This window comes from Sus scrofa, chromosome 9 (genome assembly GCF_000003025.6).
Source record: "Sus scrofa isolate TJ Tabasco breed Duroc chromosome 9, Sscrofa11.1, whole genome shotgun sequence".
In the NCBI taxonomy this organism is placed as follows: domain Eukaryota; kingdom Metazoa; phylum Chordata; class Mammalia; order Artiodactyla; family Suidae; genus Sus; species Sus scrofa.
Window position 1 is genome coordinate 9,068,551 of NC_010451.4, and position 18,089 is coordinate 9,086,639.

Here is an 18,089-nt window from a genome sequence, read left to right on the forward strand (position 1 = left end):
TGTAGCAAACCCATGTCTCTATCAGAGAGAAGCCATTGCTTCTCCCATACCCTCTGTGTCCCAAGAGCGGGCTGGCACCAAAGTCTGAGCACCTCACTCGGTGACTCAGCCAAGAAGGAATGGCATGGTCAGAGCTGTCCTTTAGGAAGCGACTCTGAGACCTCTGAAGGATGGATTGGAGGAAGAGTCTGTGGGCTGGGAGACAATTCATAGAAGCCGCTGCAATAATCTAGGTAAAAGATGATGACACGTGAATTGGGCAGTGGGAATGGGATGAAGAGGAGGGGAGGGGTGGGAAAAGGGTCATTTTGGTGGGAGAACTGGCAGGACTAGGAAACCGACAGATGTGGGGGATGAGGCAGAAGTAAAGATTACCAGGTTTGGCGCTTGAGGAAGTGGGAAAATAGTGCCTTGAATAGAATGAGGGAAATAAGAAGAGCTGTTTGGAAAGGAGGGTGGGAGACAGTGACTTGAGCACGTGAGGGATGCAGGCATCCAAGATGATGTTTCCCTCAGGCAGTTGACTATGCAGGGCTGGGCTGCAGATACCCATTCAGGAGTTTCAGCTGGAAGAAAACGGGGGTACGGAGGGGGCGGGGGCCGTGGGGATGGGCACTGCACGGAAAGGAGTAAGGAGAGGACTGAGGCCAGAGCCTCGAGTAATACCCACACTGAAGCCGAGAACAAGGGAGAGGGCTCAAGAGCGGAATCGAAGAGCTGAGACGGTGGGGGTAAAACCAGGAAAGTGTGGTTTCGCAAACCAAGGGAGGGAAGTTTCAGGAAGGGATGTGGAGAGAGAGGGTATGCAGAGATGAGGACTGACAAGAAGCTGTTATTTTTGGCAGTTAGTTGCTGGTCCCAACAGCTACCGCCCATCAAATGAAGCACGGAGGCAGGGTTCTGGATAATTCACATAATCCCCACTCACGTCAGCCCGTTATCAGAGTATTGCAGGGTAAACAAGTGTCATTGCTTCAGAAGGTTTAATGTTGTTCAGCGTTTACACATAAATTCCTCAGTTCTCAACTTATTTTGGTTCAATAAGAGGAAATTGCCAAAGACTGGAAAGCGAGGCTGAAGACAGGAGAGAGGAAGGATAACTAATAAATATTAACGCGACTTCACCTCCCGCCAACCCGGTCCCGGGCGGGCCTCCTCTGGAGCCCCGCCCCTCATGAATATGTATATGGCGCTGCCCGCCGCGCACGGCCCCGCCCTCTACTCTTCTCCCTCGCAACGGACTCTGCCTTCAAACGGGAAACAAGATGGCGGCGGCAGGTCCGAGTACTCGGGCCTCTTCCGCGGCGGCAGCGGCCGCTCTGAGTCGGCGGGGTCGGCGGGGCCGCTGTGACGAGATGGCGGCAGCCAAGACAGGAACCCCAGGCCCGGCCTCCGGCCCCGCGCTGCTGGTGCTGCCGCCGCCGTTGCTGCAGCCGCCGCTACCGCCGCGGCCGGAGGAGTCGGGCTGCGCCGGGTGCCTGGAGACCTCGGGGGAAGCGGCGGCTCTGCCCTGCGGCCACTCGCTGTGCCGAGGCTGCGCCCAGCGCGCCGCCGACGCGGCGGGCCCCGGCTGCCCGCGCTGCCGCGCCCGCGGCCCGGGCTGGGCCTGCCGTCGGGCCCGCGACGACGAGCAGGCCGACGCCGAGGTGCTGGGCGAGCGCGCCCGCCGCGGCCCACCGGAGCGCTGCCGCCCGCGTCGGGACGGGGGCGCGGCCGTCGCGGGGCCCAGGCCGGAGCAGGAGCCGCGCGCCGCGCCCGCGGAGCCAGGTGGAGCCTCCCCTCCTCCCCTTGGGGTCCGGAGCGAGGCCGCGGCGCCCCGGCCCGGCCTGGTTAGCGGGTGGCGGGTCCCAGGCCCTGCTCGAGCGGGCGTGGAGAGGTCTCGAGGGGTTGCAACCGGGCGCTGCCCAGGTGCGGTCTGTTTGGATGAATTTTGAACTTCGCAGCGAAGTACGGGCAGGATTTGGAGGGGCGGTGAGGGGATCCCGCGCTTTACGTAAGTCGGAAGTTTGGAGGGAACCGGAGCCTTCTTGGAACAAGTTAGGGCCAGGTTGGATTTGGCGAGTGGAACGGGGTACCGAACTTGGCAGGGGCCGTGGAGAATCAGAGAAATGCTTGCTTGGTTTAGTGTTTGGTGAGGAGCTTGGCGTGGCATTGCTTGTAAGGATGCGACTCCTGATCCTGAATGGGTCAGTGAGAAGTGTGGAGTGTCCGGAGTTTAGGGGACCGGTCGATTTTGAGGATGTGAAGGGAGCTTTTCAGACTCGAGGGGAGAGTGGGTTGCGAGAATGAGCTCACATGTGCAGTTTGCACAGAATCTTGAAAAATGCATGCTTAGCACAGAGCCTGGCACCGAGCAGAAACGATACATGATGGCATTTATAATAACACTAATAATCTCTAGTAGAGCTCTTCAAGAAAAAGGTGGTTGGGGGTTAAAAGTTTTGCAAATGGAGGTTGGTTGGCGGGGGCTGTCTCCATGGCAGCGTAGGTTTCCGGTTATTATCCTGGCAATTCAAAGTTTGTAGTAGGACTGTTGCTTTCGACTTCTTTGCCTTTCTTGCCCCACCCCCGCCAGCAGCCTGCCACTCTTCGGTGCTGAGCTTGACATAGCAAGTGCCCTGTTTAAAACACAAAACAAATCAGTGTTATAACTCGGGACTCTCTGAGACACACCTAGTCAACATAACAGCTAGAGTTCTTTGATAAAAGCTTGCCTAGGAAGAGATTTTCAAGAAACATAATCAGGAAAGGCCAGATACTTGTACCTTTGTGGTGAGAGTTCTGCCATGGGTTATTTTCAGTAGCGAAAAGGAGGCATCGCTTGTGTATGAACGTGCACTTCCCTAGAAACTGCAGGTTCCAGGATGCAGTCTCTTTTGATTCGAGCAATCAGACCCCTGCCACTGTCCTAGGATACTTTACTTTTATTTGTGTCTTATTGTCTTTGGTCCTTATTATGTCTTTTAAGTTTCATAACAGCCTTATGAGATAAGTATTTTTTGTTTCCATTTTACAGATGGAACTGAGGCCAAGAGAGGTTAAGTAACTTGCCCAAGGATGAAAACCCATTTTCATCTGATTCTTGCTCAGATCAGGGATGAAGGCCTCCACAGGCGTCATCTAATTGGTAGATGCCATGTGATGATCTCATATGCTATTTAATTTGCTTCAAATTCCGAGATTATGGTCAGAAAATAAGAGTATTTCTCCGGTCCCCCTGCTAGTGCTGTTGACTGTGTGGTCCAGGAGGACAGACATTTCTGTTTTTATTTCCCAAGCCTGGACCTCCCTGTGACATGGCAGTTCTGAGATTTGAACTAGGAGAGGGTGTATGGCTCGAAGATGTGTACACACTTTTTCCTTGAAGAAATTTGTTTATCAGTACTTAAGGAAAATTATATAAAATGAGATTCCAAAATAGGATCTATTGATTCATTTAGTAGCCACCAACTACTTTGTAAGTTTATATAAGGAACATAAAGAAAAATATTTTCCTTTGGCTGTTCTTATTGTTGGATCATTGAATATATAATTGCATACTTGTTAAGTCAAAATATTGCTGAACAGTGTTTAGGAATCATCTTCTAGCTTTGGCAGGTTGTCTAGGCCTCTTGAGGTTATATGCAATATTTTTTAATTTAAAAATTTAATGGCAATTTACATAATTTAAACAAAAATACAAGAAAATATACAGTGAAAAGCTTCCTTAGACTCCTTTTTTCATTTCCCGTTTGCATCAAATTTTCATGTTTATTCTTCCTCAGTTTCTTTATGCTTACATATGGAAATTCAAATATATTTTTTTGATGTTCTTACATAAAAGGTTATGTATTATACATAGTATTCTGTAACTTGCTTTTTTAATATAAGTGATGGATATCTTTTCCTATCAGTACATAGGTTTTTTCATTTGACTTAACAGTTGCAAGGAATTTCATTGAATGGACATAACATTTTATTAACCATCTGTTGGTGGACATTTGGGTTGTTTCCAATCTTTTGCTATTATAAATTATTGTTTATAAAGTTATTATAGGAGTTCCTGTTGTGGCTCAGTGGGTTAAGAACCCACCTAGTATCTATGAGGATGCAGGTTCCATACCTGGCTTTGCTCAGTGGGTTAAGGGTCCGGCATTGCTGAAAGCTTCAGTTTAGGTCACAGATGTGACTTGGATCTGTCATTGTGTGGCAGTGGTGTAGACCAGCAGTTGCAGCTCTGATTCGACCCCTAGCTCTGGAACTTCCATATGCTGCAGATACAGCCCTAAAAATAAAATAAAAAATAAAATTGTTATATAACATTTTTATGAAGAGATCACTTGAGGCTTTCAACAGATTCTCAAAGGGTTGCATGAAAAAGGGTTAATAACGATTGTTTTAACCCAAGTCCTTCATTGTATGGGAGTACCAAAGCCCATAACAGCAGAGAGCGACCAGCTACAGTCATTAGGAGCAGATAAACAAGGGCTGAAAGGATAACCCTTAAAGAAGAGCTAAAAGAGCCTAACACACAGTTAAATGTTCATGATAGTTTTTAATAGAGAAAGTAAAAATACCAGTTTCATAAATATTTACATTGCACTTTTGTGGGAGGGAAATAGCAATAGAATTAGCAGTTTTAGGTATATTCAGAAGTAAATTGCTTAGCAGTAGTCAGTTGATTAAAAAAAAAGGCAGATCTGCTTTATAAAATTGGAAATGAAATTTTGTAGTAAATTCACTGCTGTGAAATTTACTACAACTAAAAATTGTTGTAAGTGAAATTCTTACAACTAAAAAATTTTTTTATGGAGTTCCCGTCATGGCGCAGTGGTTAACGAATCTGACTAGGAATCATGAGGTTGCGAGTTCGATCCCTGGCTTTGCTCAGTGGGTTAAGGACCCAGCGTTGCTGTGAGCTCTGGTGTAGGTTGCAGATGCGGCTTGGATCCCTTGTTGCTGCAGCTCTGGTGTAGCCTGGTGGCTACAGCTCTCAGTAGACCCCTAGCCTGGGAACCTTCATATGCCGAGGGACCAGCCCAAGAAATGGCAAAAAAAAAAAAAAAAATGTATATATATATATATATATATATATTTTTTTTTTATTTTGTGGTTGTTGTTGAAGCCCCCTGACTCGTTTGTTTGTTTGTTTGTTATTTTTGCAATAATATTTCACAGGTTTCCTTCTCAATCTGTAAGATGTGATTCATTATTTTGATTTTTTTTTTCATTCTTCATTTACTTCCAGGGCTACTTTACTGCCGATTCTGTTTTGATTTGCTTCCGCTTATAAGAAGCTTCAGCTCTAACTCCACACTGGACCAAGGGTTTTATACCATCACCTGTGCAATGAAATATTTTATTTTATTTTTCTTGTTGCAGTATTTTTTTTTTCTCCTTTTTTATTGACATGTAGTTGATTTACAATGCTGTGTAACATTCAGGTGTACAGCAAAGTGATTCAGTTATATATACATATTTTTTTTCAGATTCTTTTCTCATATAAGTTATTACAAAATAACTGAGTATTATCTGAGTATTATTATACTGGGTATTATTTTATCTGAGTATTGTTATTATCCTGGCTCTTTTGGAATTAAATCATCAATGAAAAAAGTGCATGAGTTTGTACGTGTTGAAAATTTGGTTGTGCTGGTGACATTTTTGGTTTTTGTCAGCTTCTTGGAAAGTTGTAAAGTTGAGAAGCTTAATAACTCCTGTGTAAAATGTTTTATTTTATTCTTATATACATTGTCGATTTGCTTTTGGATACAGTATCGGTTGATCTGTGCAACAGTGTATGCAAAGGCTAAGTCAGGGATCATTTCAAGATGAACTCAGACTTCATCTTTCTGTTCTATGTGGATCTGCAGCCCAGTGTATGTATTGACACATTGAGAATCTGGACCATCTTGAGCAAAATCCCAGCAAGTATATAATGAATGCCTGCTCTGTTTTGGGTCCTAGGTCGTATCAGTGAATGAAATATGCAAAAATCCCTCCCTCGTAGAGCTTATATTCTAGAGAATATAATTCTTAGAAACAGTTCTGGCCCATTTTTTGTTGTTGTTGTTGTTCTTTTTATGGCCATACCTGTGCCATATGGAAATTCTCAGGCTAGGAGTTGAATTGGAGCTGCAGCTGAGGCTTAAGCCACAGCCACGGCAGATCCACACAGATTCAGGCTACATCTGCGACCCACACTGCAGCTTATGACAAGGCTGAATTCTTAACCCACTGAGTAAGGCCAGGGATGGAACCCATATCCTCACGGAGACTACGTTGGGCCCTTAATCTGCTGAGCCACAGTGGGAACTCCCTCCATTGATTTTTTTTTTTTGGGTCTCAGATCCCATGCTGCTGTGGCTGGTAGCTACAGCTCCGCTTGGACCCCTAGCCTGGGAGCCTCTATATGCTGTGGGTGCATCCCTAAAAAACAAAGAAAAAAAAAGTGCATTTCATGAAATCAAATATATCAAAAAAATTGAATAGGGTCCCGTTTATTCCTTACCTTTATCCCACGCCAACCTCGCTGTTTACTTAGGGTTAACATTTATACATTGAAAAAATTTCCTCTTTTTATGAAAAACAAGTAGTTCTGGGTTATTACTCAGTTTGCAGACAGTGTTTGCTATGTGTGCAACCTAAAGTGCATGTAGGACTAATGCCTAAGGCAGTCACGTGACTGTGGTGTCAAAGGACAGGAATTTCCTCGTCTGAAGAGATTTGTCTTAAAATGTGTAGAATGACTCAACTTTGTATCCTTAGCAATACATATTCTAGAATTCGAGAGTGCCCTTGTGTGTTATACTAATGTGGAAATATTTACCTTGTGTTTTTTAAAACTTGGGATGTGATTACCTCACAAGCTAAGCCTTCATTACTATTGATGGAATAGCTCTGTCCTATAGAATTCAGGATTGAGCAGCAGGAATTTAGGTGGTATTTGTTTTCCATTCATATTTCCATTCCCTGTCCCACTTCCAGTTCATCTTAGACTTGCCTACCTTGAATTCATTTTTTTTTCTTTTTTTTTTAGGGCTGCACTGTGGCATATGGACGTTCCCAGGCTAGGGGTCGAATTTGAGCTGTAGCTGCCAGCCTATGCCACAGGCACAGCAACGTGGGATCCAGGCCGCATCTTTGACCTACACCACAGCTCAGAGCAACACCGGATCCTTAACCCACTGAGCAAGACCAGGGATCGAACCTGCATCCTCATGGTTCCTGGTCAGATTCATTTCCGCTGAGCCCCGATGGGAACTCCTTGAATTCATTTATATCTGAATTTGCTTGAGTGTAGGATGTGTTTGTCAGATTTCATTCTAGTAATTCAGTGAGCGTTTAGGGTGCACACCATGTAAGATAATACAATAAAGGAGATGAATGAGACACAGTTCCTGTCTTTTAAGCTCCCACAGTCTGGTTAGGGAAACACCTTATCAGATAACAATGCAAAGTGGGCAGGGAGGTAAATGTAAGTGCCAGGAAGAGTAGAGCCCTGGGCTGACTGACAGCCTTGTAAGGAAACTTGAGGAAGGCATTTGCACTGTGTGTTGGGAAAAGCGTAGGAAGTCACCAGGTGAGAGAGGAGGGGACGGTGATGCCAGACGGGAGAACCTTTATGTATAGAAGCAGGAAGGTTCTTGGCACATTCAGGAACTGGCAAGAAGTTAAATATAGATGGGCTGTGGGGCTGGAAGGGGGAAGAGAAGAGAAGAGACTCCAGAAGCTGGATGACGAAGGTCATGGTGTGTCACGCTGAAGGAATTTGGGACTTTATCCTATAGACAGTGCGGAGCCCTTAAAAATGTTTAATCGAATGACATTGTCCTAATGTGCTTTAGAGAGAGAGTATTGATTGGAGCTTGGAGTCCCTAGAAACTGAAGGAAGGGAGCCCAGTTAGGGGACTGTTTTAGTAGTTCAGACAAGAGATGAGAAGGGGCTGGACTAAAGCAGTGGCTGTGGGGATATTTCCTTCCCTCAGTTATTCATTAGTTTAATAACCTTTTGAGTTAAAGGCTTTCTGTGTGCTAGGCGCTGGGGCTGCAAATAGAAATAAAGCATAATTCTGTTTCTTAAGGTCAGTGTAGTTGAGAAGAGTGGTATATAAACATACAACTGAATGTGTGTTAAGTGCAAAAACTGTAATGCAAGATATAATTGAAGGCAATATGGTATATTTAAATAGAGCAAGTTAATGAAGCAGGATCTGTAGACAGACTACCTGTGTTCAAATTCCAGGTCTGCCATTTATAGCTGTGTGTCATTGGACACATTGCTTAACTTCTCTGTACCTTAGTTTCCTCATTTTGAAAATGGGATAATAATGGTAGCAAAATCATAAGGCTGTTGTGAAGAATAAATGAGTTCTTAGAATGGGGTATTAGTACATAAAGAGCCCTACAAATGTTAGCTCTTTGGGTGGGGGAGGGGTGAGAACCCAGCTTGAATGGGTCGGGAATGGCTTCAGTGAAAGGCAGACCCTTGACCCTGAGTATTCAGGTGTTCAGTGGGTGGAGGGGGGCAGGATAAAACTGAGAGAAATCAGTGCATTTAGAAGCATCGGAGTATGAAACAGGGAGTTCTTGCTGTGGTGCAACAGTGGGTTAAGGACTGCAGATCAGATCGCAGCTGTGGCTCAGATCTGATCCCTGGCCCAGGAACTCCATATGCTGTGGTGTAGCCGAAAAAGAAAAATGAGCATAGGCGTATGAAACAAAAGGAGAGTTCTAGGGCTTGCACGTAGTGGTAGCTGGAGCACAGAGTACATGTGGGAGAGTGGAAGGAGGCAGAATTGCAGAAATAAGCGGTTACTGGATACTGGTGGACTTCGAATGTCATTCCGAGAAGGGAGGAGCCACTGAGGGGCTTTCTAGAGGAGTTCCTCTCTGGATTTTAGAGAGACCACTCCTACAGGGACAGTGTAGCAAATGGACTGAAAATCCCAAATTCTCTTCATCAGGATGGCTAACTGAAATTAGCTGAAGACTCTGCTGCAACAAGTAACCAGAAAAGTAGGATGATATACAGCAGTTTTTAAAAGTGCGTTTCTGAGCTTGCAGGAAAACCCCCACGTTCCAAAACCAGAAATGCAACTAAAACCCAAAACCTCAGTAAGACCTTGAGCTCATGTGCTGGACAAGATGAAGTAATGGAGTGAGAGGTTATTTCTGGTTTTCATTCCTAGGGATTGAGTGTTCACTGCGTGGAAGAAGGAACCAAAACTGAGACTTCTGCACTAATCTGGGATTCTTGATTTGCTGGATTCTAGGTGAAAGGGTGAGCTAGGAAAAAACCTTCCTACTGACACAAGTCAATAAAAAGAAATCTCGTCTTGTTTTGGCTGGGTGTTGTATAAGGAAGAGGTAGAAAAAAGCTTCCTTGAGAAACTGTAACGCAAAAACTATGCCTTACTCATAGTTGGGATCTGAGTGTATATTATATGCGTCAAGTATCTCCGTGCTGAGAAATGAATATAAAAGCTGGCTCCAAACTAATGATACCTGTGGGTCACTTGGAGAAAGAAAAAACGAGACTCTGAGGGGTGGTCCATATCTTGGGCCCAGGGAATTCCGCAGAAGAAATAAGCCCAACAGAAGATGAATCTATGATTAAAAATGACACGCAGGCGTTTCCATTGTGGCTCAGCTGGTTAAAAACCTGGCTAGTATCCTTGACGATGCAGGTTCTAACTCTGGCCTCTATCGGTGGGTTAAAGCATCTCGCGTTGCTGTGAGCTGTGGTGTAGGTTGCAGATGTGGCTTGGGTCTGGTGTGCCTGTGGCTGTGGTGTAGGCCAGCAGCTGCAGCTCTGATCTGATCCCTAGCTGGGAACTTCCATTTGCCACAGATGTGGCCATTAAAAAAAAAGCGCCACACAAGGAAATAATTTTCTACCACAAATGAGAGTCAGCAGCTATAACAAGCAGGAGGATTATAGCTCTAAGGACTGAAATAGAACGGCAAGTTTGAAAGATAAATTAGTGTATTTTAAGTGGCTAGAGACATGAAATAATTGACATCCCAGTAAGTGAATAAGACATGAAACATAGATTTGAAAAGAACTAAACATAGTGAAATGAAAAATATAGTCAGGTTAAAAAAAATCTCAGTAAATAAGCAATAGCTTACACAGACGAAGAGAAAATAGTAAGCTGGGAGTTAGATATGAGGAACTCCTGCGCATGCACAACAGTAAGATGAAGAAAAATAGGAGAGAGGGGAGAACTGACAGACTAAGCAGGAGGACCCAGCAGCTCACAGCAACTCCAGAAGGAGAAGGAGAAAACAAGGGGAACATGGTATTTAAAGAGATGATGACTTGAGAATTTTTTGGAATTAATTTAAAAAAGACATGACCTTTTAGGTTTAGGACTCATGAGGATCTAGCAGAATTAAATGAGCAAACCAAAACAAACCCCACACCTGAACACATTGCAGTGAAACTGTGGAAGACCAAAACACTTGAAAACCACCAGAAAGGAAAAACAAAGGGGCAAGAATCTGACTGAGAGCAGACGTCTCTCAATAAGAGAGGCCAGAACAAAATTGAATAATAGCTGCCAAGTGCCGAGAGAGATCTGAATTTCATACTCAGCTAAGGTATCATTCCAGAGTGAGGCAAAATAAAAGTATCTTCAGATGAAACAAAAACATATAGACTTCTGAAAGAGCTATCACTAAAGAATGTACTTCCAGGGGAGAGGAATGTAACTTAGGGGAGGGAGTGGGATACAAGAAGTCAGGATGAACAAATTAGTAGGTAAAAACTTAGCGTTGACTGTATGAAAAAGAATAATTATGCCTGATAGTGGGGGCTAAAACCAAAGTGGAACTGAAATACCAGACAAGGATAAAATGTAAGCTGGGAGGGAAAGTGATCAGCATTAAAAAGTTATATATAGTTCAGGAAGAGGAGAGAGATATTGATTAAGTTTAGGCTTTCAGTCAGATGCATATTAAAAATTTAAGTGTAAGCACTAAAAAGAAAAAAAAAAACCAATGTATAGCTTGATCTACTACACATGTAGAGAATCAGATACTTCCCAAATTAGAGAATATACATCTTTTTAACCAAATGTGGAAGATTTACATAATTAGGCACAAAGTTTCAACAAATATCAAAGCTTGATATATAAACCATGTTATCTGACCCCAATATGATAAAAATTAATAGCAAATATAACTGATTCCCCCACCTCCAACCCATATTTGAAAATTTAAAAATTAAAGCCAAAATAATGTTTGATGAAGAAAAATTCATGGAAATTGGAAAATATTTAGAATTAAAGGATTTCCCATCATGGTGCAGTGGTTAATGAATCCGACTAGGAACCAAGAGGTTGTGGGTTTGATCCCTGGCCTTGCTCAGTGGGTTAAGGATCCGGGGTTGCCCGTGAGCTGTGGTGTAGGTCACAGATGCGCTCAGATCCCGCGTTGCTGTGGCTGTGGGGTAGGCCGGTGGCTACGGCTCCGATCAGACCCCTAGCCTGGGAACCTCCATGTGCCATGGGTGTGGCCCTAGAAAAGGCAAAAAGACAAAGAAAAAAAAAAAAGAATTAAGTAACAATGGAAACACTATCTGTCAAAATCTGTGGAAAACACCTAAAGCAATACTAAGGGAAAAATTTAAGTGCCTGTATCATATACATTTAATCTGAAGATGCCATCATTTGTGAGATGGTCACTTCCTTTCCAAATACAATGCTTTCCTATGACTTGGTCTTTGAGACTCCATGCTTACTGAAAGAGCTCATCTGCATTTATTTAGATACATGTGTACATTTGTAAAAGGAAGTGACGTCATAAACTAGCAGAATATTCCTGTGGCTTCATTCTCTGGGTCTGATCCTTCGAAATCACCTTTTGACTGACTCATAGGGGTCTGTGTTTTTCTACGTAGTATTGGTCACTATGCCATTGAGAGCATTAGTGATGGAACAGTTCTTAAAAAAACTCAGTCTCTAGCATTTTCTTTAAAACTGCCGGTACCCATCAAATTTTCATTCTGATGTTTTCTTGAACTGGTCAGAAGGTATCCGTAGAAGGTCTTCAGATGGGACTCAGTTCTTTGTCAGATGGTCTGTAATAGCTTTATTGAGTAACATTGAGAAGCTACAGTTGCCAGTTGTGCCAGGAGGGATAACTGCCAAATAATTTCTTTTAATTGTCTGTGTTCATGCATATATAACCAGTGACATTGGCACTATCACTGCTTGCCTGACTGACAGTGATTTTAAGAAACAGCCTGATTTCAGAGATATTAATATGAAAAAAATTTATGTCATAGAAACTGTAAGATATTTGAATAGAAGGCTGAAAATTATTGAGTTAAAAGGCCAATTGAAAAGGTTAGAAACGTAACAGCAGGTTAAACTCAAAGGAAGTAGAAGGTAGGAAAAGATAAGAATAGAAATTAATGGAGTTGAAAACAAACAGTGAAGAGGCTTAATAAAACCAAAATCTTTTTCATTGAAAATATTAATATAGGCTCTATATTATAGACAAATCTCTGGCAAGATTGGTCAAGGAGAAAGAAAAGCAGGAAGGCATAAATAATGTTAGGAATGAAATGGAATACAATTAGAGATATGATACAGAGTTTTGAACCCATACATTTAGAATGGAAAGCTTTATGTGAATTTGAAAAATTGTATAAAATAGTCTCCTAAAAAATACAACCTATCACAGCTGAATCAAGAAGAATAAGTAGAAAATATTAATGGAAATATAACTAAAAATGAAATTGAACAAATGGTAAAATCTACCCACTAAGCGATATGTGGATACAATGAGGAAAGTCCAGAATGTGTGAAAATACAGGATAGATCGCCCATTTTTTCCCCTAAATGTATGAAGAAGGAGAAGAGGAGGAAGAAGAAATGCAATTTGAAGAGGAAACCTGCAGGTTAAGAGATACAACCGGTTTAAGGAGTTCCCGTCATGGCACAGCGGAAACGAATCCACCTAAGAACCATGAGGTTGTGGGTTCGATCCCTGGTCTTGCTCATGGGTTAAGGATCTGGTGTTGCCCGTGAGCTGTGGCTTAAGTCACAGATGGGGTTCAGATCCTGCTTGGCTGTGGGTCCGAATTCGACCCCTAGCCTGGGAATCTCCATATGCCACAGGTGTGGCCCTAAAAACCAAAAAAAAAAAAAAAAAATCTGCACACACACACACACACGCAACCAGTTTAAGTGTATGGACTTATTTGGATTCTGATTTGAAAAACTAAAAATATTTGATAGGGATTTGAATATTGGCTGGATACTCGCTGGTATTAAAGACTTTAATTTATAGTGTGACAGTAGTTTCAGTAGTTTTCTGGTTACATATTTTAAAGAGTCCTTATTTTTAAGAGTGATGCTAAGACATTTATAGGTAAGACGATAATGGTGTCTGTGACTTCTTTAAAATAATTTACTCAAGGGGAGGGGGGAAGATGAGTGGAATAGATGAAATAAGATTGGCAGTGAATTGATTGTGGAAGCTGGGTGATGGACAAATTGGGGTTCATTACACTCATCTCTCTACTATTTGAGACATTCCAATAATAAAAAGCAGAAGAAATTTTATGCATTAAAGGAGCACAAGGCACAGATGGTTTTACAGGTTACCCAAATATTGAAGAATAAGATAATCTTTGTGCAGACTATTTCAGGGAATAAAAATGTTCCCAGACTCATTGGGGGGGGCAGCTTTTAGAACTTGATATCAAAATTACACAAGGATAGTATAAGGAAGGAAAAATATAGGCCATTCTCATGAATGTAGATTTTAAAAGTCCTAAGTGAAATCTGCACTAGTGTATTTTTTTTTAATATCACAATCAAGTAGCTTTCTGGGAATGAGAGTTCAATTTAACATTAAGAATCTACTATAATTCACCATATTAATAAATTAGAATAAACCCATATGATCATCTCAGTAGATGCTCAGAAGAGCGTCTGACAGAATTTAGCATTCATTCATTATTTTACATTTTAGAACACTTGAAATAGAAGGGATTTAATTTTTATTTTTTTTAGTGGAACTTGTCAATTAGGATGATTAGTGGCCAAGAACACTGAATCAGTATAAAATATTTAAAGAGTCCAAAAAAAGTAAAGAGTCCAGTGACATGTCTGTATATATTATATATTTGTGGGATTACAAATCAGTGAGGCAAAAATATTTTCAGTTATTGTGGATAGTTAGCTAACCTTATAGAAAACAACAACTACAAAATAGATCTTTATCTCACACAATTCACAAAAAGTTAATTCCAAATGGATTAAAGGTCAAGCTATAAAACTTAGAAACTACTAGGCATATCTATGAAAATGGGATAGGAAGAGTTCTTTATTCAAACACAAATGCAAAGAATAAAGGAAAAGATTGATATTTGGTCAAATTAAAATCAAAACTGGAGTTCCCGTCATGGCGCAGTGGTTAACGAATCCGACTAGGAACCATGAGGTTTCGGGTTTGATCCCTGGCCTTGCTCAGTGGGTTAAAGATCCGGTGTTGCCGTGAGCTGCGGTGTAGGTCGCAGATGCGGCTTGGATCTGGCGTTGCTGTGGCTGTGGTGTAGGCCAGTGACTACAGCTCCAATTTTACCCCTTGCCTGGGAACCTCCATGTGCCGTGGGTGCAGCCCTAGAAGAGCCAAAAAAAAAAAAAAAAAAAAAAAAAAAAATTGAAACTACCATGTGAAAAAAGAGATAAACCACAGGGTGGTAGAAAATATTTGCAATGATGAATGAACTACAAATCACTATGACAGATACCTTGATAGAAAAAGTGGTGCAGGGGTTGGAGTAGACGTTTCACAGGAGGAAACGGAAAGGCCAATAAGCATCTGGAATTACACTCAATATCATTAGTAGTTAGGGACGAGATCTCAAATACCAGGGGAAGATTGATCTTACACATGAATAAGGCTATTTCTCACATTCTGGTGACTCTGTTCTCATTGCTCTCTATTTTTAGACAATTTTAATTTTTTGAAATTAAGTGTCTAGTGAATTAAAATATTCTTCCCTAGTTTCAATGTTCAAATATTTAAAGACTGATTCTTTCTATCTAAATTTTTAGGTTAAACTTCTCAAATTCATCCCGTTGGCCCTCTCTTTCCCTTTCCCAAGGTTCTGGTCATACTCCGCTACCTCGAGTTCTTGAAGTTCAGTATGCTTTTTGAAACCTTTTTGACCTTTTGTTACCTATGATGGTTCTACCTGGAATACTCCTCCCCTCTTCCCCTCCTGTCAAATCAGACTCATAAGACCCACGTGAAAAAAGATCTCTGTGGTTTTTTCTCACTCAGATAGGAGTTGATGATCTTCCTCTGTGCCACCAGGTGAGTATGTGTATTTGTCATGTCCCTGGATTTCAGTTCATTGTGTGTTGCTGGCACTACGCGGAAATCCTTGAAGTCAGGGACTATGTCTTTGTGTGTTTAGCACTTAATATGGTGCCTAGAATATTAGATACTCAGTAAATGTTTAATAAGGGAAAAAGCCCTGAAAAAGTCCTTTTTAAAAGTTTTTGATTATGTATCATGATTCCTTTACCCTCTGTTCATCTTTCGATAATGCCGCTCAGAACTGACCTTCATTCTTTAAATAGTTCCTGACCAGTGCAAAGTGTAGTCGAATTTACTGCCTCTCTGCCTGGATGCTGAATTCTTATTAATACTGCCAAAGACTGCATTGGCCTTGCTCATACAGAGTTTGTAGGCAGCAGAACTTTTTTTTTCCCCCATGAACTACCGAGGCAGTCTTCCTCATCACATGTGTGTGCGATTAAATTTTTAAGCTTGAAGACAAATTATATCCAGTTTTGGTTTTTATTTTTCTAAATAGCAGAGGACCGGTTTTCCCTTTACTTCTGCTTTGCCATTTCTCTTGAGTGTTGTCTGGTGTTTGGTTCTGTAAAACTCTTGTAATAACACCTCCTAAAAGGTCGGGCTCTTTGGATTTGCCTTGAACTTTACTGAAGTTTACCTTTGCCTTAATTATAAAGAAAAGCTTTACTAAGTTCATCTTCCTTCAGACAATAAATTCTTTAATGATCTTAGTACAAAATGGTGCTAGTATTAAAGAACTTTTTGTTGGTTCATTCAAAAAAAAAAAAAATATTAAGCCACTGTTTTACCCTGAGACACTGTTTTACCTGGAAATCATCTCCATCGTCAAGAAAATGAGGGTGTGCGGGATCAGAGGCAGAGACGTGTAATTATAACAGATAATAAATTCTCCTATACTTGAGGCAAGTGCAGAATAGTTCTCTGGGCTAAGTGAGAAAAGCTCTGCAACGGAGAGGACAGTGAACAGAGTTCTGAACTAATTAATACAGTGAAAAGGAGAAAAAAGCATTGTGGGAAGAGGAAGTGGCATATATAAAGTCATAGAGGAGACAGGGTGTGCCATATCTACCCTGTGACGTGTGCAAACTGGGGAGGGGAGGCGACTGAGGGAATGGGAGAAAATGTGGCTGTAACGGTAGATTGGGTCCTAGTTATAAATCTTGGAGGCAGAGAGAAGCCAATGAAAGTTACTAAGCAGGAGGATGATAGGGTCAGCTCTCTGCTTTATAAAGAGCTAGGGAAGCAGTATGTAGATAGAAAAGCAAGGAGTTTAAGAGACAGGCCTTGGTAGTTAGGCTACCATTCAACACACACAGAATCTCTACCGAATAGGTACCGCAAGAGCCGATGAGAGAAACAGCCCAGTTAAGGTAGATGTTACTCCCCTTTTGTGGATGAAGAAACAGGCTCAGGCTTAGCAGGGATACATGCAAAGCCAGTGGGATCATTACACCTCATGGACCGTGTGGTGGATTCTTTGCTGCGAAAAGAGCAGAAATTAAGTCCAAAGCTTTTGTACCGGTGTGGTGGTGGATTTAGTGATGGGGACAGCCACATGGTCTTGGTCTGTCCAGGTCTGCATGGCCTTCATCTCGGTAGCATTCTTATACCTACCTTTGGTGCTGTGGTCTCTTACTGTGTGTCTCAGGCTTTGTGCTGATCGGCCTTACTGTGCCTTGTTGTTTGGGCCACTTCTGGATTCAACAAGGAAGCTTATACTTTTCTCTCGTTTAAATACCTGCTGTTACAAGTTCCGTTGATTTCTACTCTTTGTCTTTTTCTAAACCAGGTGCCTTAAGCAGTTTCGGCTGTGATAACAGACTATCGTGGAGTAGCTGGTTTATAAACAACAGAACTGTGTTTCTCACAGTCCTGGAGGGCAGGGAAGTAAAAGATCAAGACTGGTAGATTCAGTGCCTCGGGAGGGTCTGCCTCCCAGTTCATCGATGGCTGTCTTGCTGTGTCTTCACTTGGTGGAAGGGACAAGGGAGCTCGCTGAGGTCCCTTTCAAAAGGGCCCTGATCCTATTCCTGAGGGCTTTGTCCTCAGGCCCTCATTACCTTTCCAAGACCCCACTACCATATGCCATCTCATGGGGGATTAGGTTTCAACATATGAGTTTTGAGGGAGACGCAGACATTCCATCCATAGTACCAGATTTAGGAAACTACATTCAGCAGGCCACATCCAGCCTGCTGGTTATTTTTGTAAATTTTTATTGGAACACAGCCATGTTCATTCATCTTGTCTATGACTGCTTTCATGCTGCAGTGGCAGAATTGAGCAGCTGTCTTTTGGTTTGCAAAGCTGAAAATATTTACTATCTGACCATGAGTCTACACAGCCTTAGGCTGCTTAGGACCCCTTATTATTCTTTCCAAATCAAGGTACAAATTAGGTTAATTCTTTAAGGAAGCAAGATGCAACTTGGAATTTGAATGTTTATCCTTAATTTTAGCTTAATAAGCACTGTCTAGTTGCTCCACTCATACATAGGAAAAAAAATTTCTGATGTCATTTATTTTTTCATTGAATTCCTTATACTTCCCTACAATTATGAGAAATTTCTATCCCTGAAAAGATGAAGTAGAATTTTTCTTTTTCCTTGTAAAGGAGGTTATCTACATTTAATGAATATCATTATGTATCCAACATTGTACCAGACATTGCTTTAAAATCATGTCATTCAATCATTCATAACAATTTATTTGGGAAACAGGGAAATAGGGCTACAGAAGTTGTAGCATGCCCAGTGTCACACT

General features: G+C 42.0%; 1 protein-coding gene across 6 annotated transcripts in view; it reads left to right on the forward strand.

Moving 5' to 3' along the window:
* The window catches only part of RNF169 (ring finger protein 169), a 107,592-nt gene continuing 90,728 nt past the window's right edge, over positions 1,226 to 18,089 (forward strand). For all 6 annotated transcript variants that reach the window (XM_021062504.1, XM_021062508.1, XM_021062509.1 and 3 more), the window contains exon 1: positions 1,226 to 1,767. In XM_021062504.1, the coding sequence (XP_020918163.1) occupies positions 1,266 to 1,767 (502 nt within the window). In that variant the 5' untranslated portion in view covers positions 1,226 to 1,265. The remainder of the gene's footprint in view (positions 1,768 to 18,089) is intronic.